Source organism: Piliocolobus tephrosceles, unplaced genomic scaffold (assembly GCF_002776525.5).
Source record: "Piliocolobus tephrosceles isolate RC106 unplaced genomic scaffold, ASM277652v3 unscaffolded_25332, whole genome shotgun sequence".
NCBI lineage: Eukaryota > Metazoa > Chordata > Mammalia > Primates > Cercopithecidae > Piliocolobus > Piliocolobus tephrosceles.
Window position 1 is genome coordinate 1 of NW_022308013.1, and position 6,950 is coordinate 6,950.

At 62.9% G+C, this 6,950-nt stretch overlaps 1 protein-coding gene across 1 annotated transcript; it reads right to left on the reverse strand.

Annotated features, from left to right (window-relative positions):
- Nucleotides 1-531: 531 nt before the first annotated feature.
- LOC113221504 (mucin-2-like) lies at nt 532-6,501 on the reverse strand (the record flags this gene model as incomplete). Its single annotated transcript, XM_026450834.1, has 11 exons — nt 6,254-6,501; nt 5,348-5,533; nt 4,887-5,104; nt 4,391-4,565; nt 3,662-3,909; nt 2,882-3,065; nt 2,334-2,562; nt 1,430-1,608; nt 968-1,037; nt 729-829; nt 532-563 (listed from the first exon to the last, which is right to left on the reverse strand). Coding segments are annotated over exons 1-11 (1,677 nt in total), but the record flags the coding sequence as incomplete, so codon positions are not given.
- Between the last annotated feature and the right edge of the window lie 449 nt (nt 6,502-6,950).

Below are 6,950 nucleotides of genomic sequence, written 5' to 3' on the forward strand. Positions count from 1 at the left end.
TGGATGGTTGGATGGATGGATGGTGGATGGTAGATGGATGGTGGATGGTAGATAGATGGTGAATGGGTGGGTGGATGGATGGATGGATGCATGGATGGTGGATGGATGGATGGATGGATGGGTGGGTGGATGGATGGATGGAAGGATGAAAGGACAGATAGATGAATGGAGGGACAGAAGGATGGTTGGGTGGGTGGCTGACTGGCTAGGTGGGTAGATGGATGGATGGGTGGGTGGGTGGATGTGTAGGTAGATGAGTGGGTGGGTGGGTGCACAGATGAGTGGGTGATGACTAGGTAGGTGGAAGGATGGATGGAGGGGTAGGTGAGTGGGTAGATGGGTGCATAGGTGGATGAGTGGGTGGTTGGAAGGATGGGTGGGTGAGTGGGTGATATCCCTGCCAACTCAGCCATCCAGGACTTAGATCACCTCATTCCTCAATCTTTGAGGCTCTACGTTTTCATGTCCATCCCTCACTCCCCAGAATTTAGAATTTGTGGGAGAATCCCCCAGCACCAAGGCGGGGCCTACCTCTCTGGGCACATTGTCAGGTCCCACACAGCCTAGGAAGAGGGAAGAAACAAGTTGTGTTAGCAGAGTCCTTGTGCAGCAGGGAGCAGGGGTAGGGGGTGGTCAGCCTCCTGTCAGCCTCCTGGTCCCAGCCTCCGTGGACACCCAGGAGGCGGTGGGAGGGAGGCAGCAGGGGACAGTGTGAGCGAGTGGCCTACCGCAGGTCTTCACGCAGACATCAAAGCCAGGGGCGTAGTTCATGGTGCCCTCAGGACAGAAGCAACCTTCCACCAGGACCGTGTTGTTCTTCTGGGAGGAGCTGGGGGTGGGAGGGCATCGTCAGACAGGTGGGGTGGGGCTGGGGAGCTGGCAGGTGGGACTGCTATGCCCAGATGATGCCCCCCTCCACACTGCAGAGGGCAAGCCCACGGTCCTGGTGGACCCTCAAGCAACATACCTGGATTTGCACGTAGGCTCTTCTGCAGGGCCACAGGCCTGGTATTCCCTGTGAGACGGGCACTCCACCACTGCAGGGCAGGGGCAGGGGTCAGAGGGCTGCCTCATGTCAGGCGGAGGAGCCTGGACCCCCTTGAGTGACAGCTGCCTAGTGCCCCACACACAGAGGAGGCTGGCCAGCTGCCTGGGGCATCAGCCTCTGCCCTCACGGTTGTCCCGAGCCAGGTGGTGGGCACCCAGTTGCGTTTAGCGACACTGGCAGAACCCCCAGCACCTCAGTTCCTCCAGCTCAGCCTTCCCCACCCCATGGCTCCAGCCCTGGTCTCACACCCACCATCTCTGCATCCCTGGCCACAGCCCACCTGGATCTAGCTTCAGGCTGGGCACAGCACCCGGCAGAGCCTAGAGACCACGTCTGGCCTGCAGGCCCCCAGCTCCAGGGCAGGGGCAGAAGGACACTTACAGCAGGCCCCATGCGTGTGGTTCCGCCAGTCGAGGCAGATGCCCTGCTGGGCGCAGAGGGCTGCGTAGGCCTGCAGACTGGCGCACTCCAGGCTCGAGTCTGGCACGAAGCAGCTGTCGAACACGCAGGCATCGTAGTAGTGCTGGGGGGGCACCAGCGCGTGGCACTGGGCAAACAGGCTGCGCAGGGAGAGGCACAGGTCACACTCAGGTGGCAGCTGCCTCTCCCCCACTCCCTACCCCAGCATCTCTGCCCGGACTGTCCTCCTGGAGTCCAGCACCCACCAGAGAGGCACCTGTGGCCGACGGAGGGTCAAGGGACAAGGCCAGCCGGGGGACGGGTCAGGGACAGACCAAGGGATGGGCGAGCAAGGTGGCTCTGCAGCCCGGCTCCCAGATAGAAGCCACGTCTACATGGTCATCAGCTTCAGGACCCCCTCCAACAACCCTGGCAGACGGACACCCAGCCTGTACTTGGCCCCTATACTTCCAGGGACGGGGTGTTGAACCCCATGGCTGCCAGTATTAGGAGCACCTCCCTCTGTCAAGGCCCAAATCTGCCTCCCCAGTATCAGCCCTGAGTTCTGTCCTGGGTTGACTGGTCTACTCTGAGTCTCACACTTGGCCAGCCCTGCACCTTCCCAGGAGCCAGGAGAGATTATGGAGTTCAATAAAGGCACAGGCATGCCAGACATGGCAGCTTAGCCCTGTGGAACCCAAGGGCCCGGGTCCTGGACACCACGGCGACCTAGCTCCTGGCCCTGGTTCCGTGGCCTCCTGCCTTCCCAGCCCCAGTGCCAGGCCCCATGCACTGGTTCCTTCCTCTTTGCAAGAGCTGGGGGCTGGGGCACAGAGGCCCTCAGCTTGTTGGTGTCACGGCCGCAGGCAGGCCCGGGCAGGGTCACCTGTCCTTGATGAGCTGGCAGAGGGGAGATGGGGTGCAGCCTTTGTGTGGGGTCGTTTTGTTGCCCCCGGGCACAGTGACGGCCGGGCGCTTGGTTGTGGAGTTGCTGTGGGGGCAGTGTGGCTTGGAGGGGTCGTTCACTATCCACTGGTCGGCCGCAGCCTCACAGTTGGAGACGATCTCCCCGCTGGGCAGAATGCAGTCGTCAGAGGTGGTATTGGTGCAGGTGCCTGTATCAGTGAGAGACGCCATGTTGCAGACAGGGCAAGCCCTGCCCTTCTCCAGCCCAGATGCCCAGGACCGGCCAGCCGGGATCAAGGGCAGAGACCAGGCCCCTTCCTGTTGGCTCCTCACAGGGACCGAACCCGGGTGATGGTCACAGCACCCCCAAGCAGAGAGGCAAGAGGCCCACAGCAGGCCCGTGGGTGTTTATACACAGCCTCAGCCTCAGCCTGGTCCAGCCGCCTGCCCTGGGGCAGGACAGGGCGGCAATGGGAGCCGTGGGGGCCTCGGGGGGGTCTCAGGAGCCATGGGGGCCACGGAACTCACCGCACTGGCCCTTGGTGTTGTTGCCGAACCGGTGGTAGGGTAGCCTGATGGAGAAGGACAGGCCATTGTAGGAGACGAGGACGCCCAGCTCGGGGATGTCCACCACGTAGTTGATGCCAGACTTGGACAACTCCAGCCCGTACTTCTTGTAGGGCACTGCCACCTCCTGCCTGTTCACCTGCACCTGCGGCCGACACACCGCGGAGCTGCCTCAGTCCTCTCCTTGGGAGAGCTCCAGGGCTGCCCCACCCTGCCTGCTCTCCAACCTACACATGCAGGGAGAGGGCCCTGTCTACCCCCCCTTTTCTGCCCCCTCTCTTGCTCCTACTCCGCTGCTCCTAACCAGACCCTGGTCCCATGGGTGAGCCAGTGAAGGAGCTCTCCTGGGAGCACCTGGGGACTGTGGAGTCCCGCGCAGGCTCCCGGGGCCTCCTGAGCCTCAGAACCAATAACTCCCTTGCAACTAGGGGCGTCTCAGTCAAGGGTGTGCAGAGCCCTGTCCCTGACTCTGTCCTCAGGAGGCAGCTTCTGCTGCAGAGACTGTGCCCGGCGTGGCATGCGTGCCAGGGCTTGGGGGGCCCAGGATGCACCTGGAGGGCAGAGCTGATGGGTCCTGGAGCCAGGCACCCATCCCATCCCAACTTCCAGCCTGGCTCTGGGAGAGGCTGTGCCTGGGCACCCCCACAGCCCAGTCCTCTGGCTCCTGGGGAACCAGGGTGCGTTGGGGCCCATGTCAGCACCTGCCTCCGTGCCAGCCTCCCGTGGCCACGCTGTGCCTACCTGAACCTGCATGGGCATCATGTGCACGGTCTTGATCAGCACCTCCTGGGTTTCGTGGCGCACGATGAGGGTGCGGGGGCAGGACACCTTGTCGTTGGGGTCACAGTGGTAGTTATCGACGTAAACTCCGAAGTTGTCCACGGATGGGCTGATCTCCTCCACCAGCACGTAGGTGCAGTTGCCCTGGTAGTTGTAGTAGAGTCCGTCGAAGGTGACATAGTGCGGGTCCCCCCAGCCCGTACAGTAGCCTGCAAGGGAGCCAGAGTGAGCTGTGCCACCTGTGCCCCTCAGCCGGGGTCGGGTGCAAGAGCTGGGCCGGGGCACAGTCAGGAAGAGCCAGCAGGAAGCTGGGGCCTGAAACCCCGCTCCTGTGTGTGGGCACAGGGACGTCTGAGCTGCACTGGCCCTGGTGCACTCACAGCAGCCCGTTTTGCAGGATGGACCAGGGTTCAAACCTCAACTCAGCCCCCTCTCGCCTCAGAAGCACCTTGTCCCAGGGAGGGACCCTAACTCCACCAGGCAAGCCCTCCACCTACCCAGGCCCTCCCCACCAATGAGGCAAAAGCAGGGCTGAGGAGACCCTCAGAAGTCACTCAGCCTCAGTGAACACCGCAGTGGGGTCTGTGCCCAAGGAGCCTCAGCCCTTCTGCCCCTGGGAGATGGGCCCTGCAGTCCCCACCCATGGAGAGGGCAGGAGATGTGGGGAGGGCCTGGGGGCCCCGGACTCACAGTCGCATTCCCAATGCCAGCAGCAGCCGTCAGGGTCCGTGACGCGCACGGGGGTGAGGCCGTTGGAGCAGGTGGGCATGGGCGGCGGCTCACACTCCACCTTCACGACCTCCACCGTGTTGTTGTACTTGCACGTGGCCATGAAGCAGTCGCACAGCCACCACGTCTCGTTCACCTGGGGGCAGGCGGCCGGGGGTGGTCAGTGGGACCGGCACAGGACGGGGTGGTCTGTGCTCGGGAGGGGCGGGTGCTGAGCCAGGAGGCTGGAGGCCGAGGTGGCTTCCAAGGACCTCACTGCAGCCAGCCACCTTGCCAGGCACGGCGGGGCACGGCAGGGCACGGTGAAAAGGTGGAGGGCCTGGCAAACCCCGCACCCAAGGGGCTGCAGGAGGCCTCGGCCCTCAGACGACCAGCAGGAAGTGGTGCCTGGGGCCTTGGGTGCCCGGACATGCCGCGCTCAGTGCCGTGGGGGCAAAGCCACCTGCAGCCCACTGACCTGTCTGGGAGGATCAAAGTCTGCGCAGCCGGGCTTGGGGGGCGTTGTCTTGGAGGGCGTGGGCGATGGCTTGGAAGATGTGGGCGTCGACTTGGAGGGCGTGGGCTTTGGGGAGGGCGTGGATGGGCAGGACCAGTTATAGATCTCCAAGGTACAGCTCAGTGAGCAGTTCACGAAATAGCAGGTGTTTCCGTGTGTGCCATTGTACACCACCTCACCTGCGAAGGGAGACAGACCAATGACCACACCGTCCAGAGGCAGGGCTAGCTGCTGGACCGCACGGAGGTCCCCACAGAGGCCACCCGAGGGAAGCTATGCCCTGGACACAGCCACCCTCGACAGCTGCCGCCTCCTGAGACGCTCCCACAGCGATCTCAGCCCTGGCGCCTGACCCATCGGTACATGCCGGGGCCAAAACCAGCCTCGGCCGCCCAAGCCCAGGATGTGAACAGCCTGAGCACCTGGTGCGTAGTAGGTGTCGTTCAGAACACAGCAGGGAAAGATGGACCCCTGGCTTGTGGTCGTGATGATGCTGAGTGTGGAGACTGGGGTCGGCGTGGAGGTCCAGGCGCTGGTGGTGGTCGTCTGCACAGTGCTGGGGGTGGTGGGTGAAGATGACCCGATCGTGGTACTGTGAGTGAGGGTGCCTGTGAGAGCAGGAGACACCAGTGAGGGCTGAGACATTGCACGTCTCAGACATCGCAGGGTCCCAACCGCCACTCCCCAGCTGCAAGGGAGCCAGACAGCCAACCGGGTCGCAGAACTAGAGGACCAGGGCCTCGCGCCCACCTCCCAGGTTCTGAGTCACCAGGCAGGGTGGAGCGACAGGGCCAGCATCACCACAGCCGAGTGTCACGAGAGCCCGTAGATGACCTGGTGCACAGCTTGCTGGCCAAGCTGACTGCCAGCAAGAGTTGTGCAGAAGGCACTGGCTGTGGCATGCCGTCTGCCGGAAAGAGGCCCCGAGGAGGGGGTATAGCCAGAAGCAGGAGGACCTGCAGGCACCTCACTGGCAGCCTCTCTCTGCCCCCCAGCCTTGGTGGGCTCCCACAGCACCACATCACACAGCAGTGGGCCCCTGAAGAAGGCTGTCCTATGGGCGAGCAGGGTGGCCTTTGGCCCCACTGCCCAGCACTGGCTACTGTCAGTGGCTCCTAAGAAGGCCGTCATATGGGCAAGCAGCGGGGTGGCCTTTGGCTTCACTGCCCATCACTGGACAGTGTCAGCAGCTCCTGCCCACACAGTAACCATGCTTGGTGGGCAGAGAGGTGCCCAGAACCTGCCTTGAGCCTTCCTGGGACAGTCCCGCCTGGCACAAGGGGAGGGGAAAGCATCCCAGGCTGGAGGAACCGAGCAGCTCTGCTTACCTGGAGGGGCCGTGGTGGTGCTGGGCGGTGGAGACAGCGTGTGGCCTCCCGTCATGGTGGCTGTAGGTGACGTGGGTGTGGAGGGTGGGGCTGTGCTGGTCGTCTCAGTGGTAGGTGGTGCAGTACTCAAAAGGGTGGTTGACTCCGTGGGAGGGGAAGAGGTGGACTGAGATATCTGAGGGGTTGAGGACTCAGGTGGGGGTTTGGATGTGGTTGACTCAGAAATGGGTGCTGTGCTTGTGGGGCTGGGGGGCTCCGTGCTTGTAGTGGTAGGTGTTGGGGTTGATGTCACCATAGTGGTGGTGGTGATGGGTGTCAGGGTTGGGGTCTGTGTGCTGGTGGGCGTTGGGGTTGGTTTCGCTGTGTTGGTAGGTGTTGGGGTTGGGGTCTCTGTGGTTGTAGGTGTCGGGGTTGGGGTCACTGTAGTGGTGGTGGGTGTTGGGGTTGGGGTCTCTGTGGTGGTTGTGGTGGGTGTTGTGGTTGGGGTCACTGTAGTGGTGGTGGTGATAGGTGTTGGTGGAGTGGTTGGGGTCTGTGTGCTGGTGGGTGTCGGGGTTGGGGTCTGTGTGCTGGTGGGTGTTGGGGTTGGTTTCGTTGTGTTGGTAGGTGTTGGGGTTGGGGTCTCTGTGGTTGTAGGTGTCGGGGTTGGGGTCACTGTAGTGGTGGTGGGTGTTGGGGTTGGGGTCTCTGTGGTGGT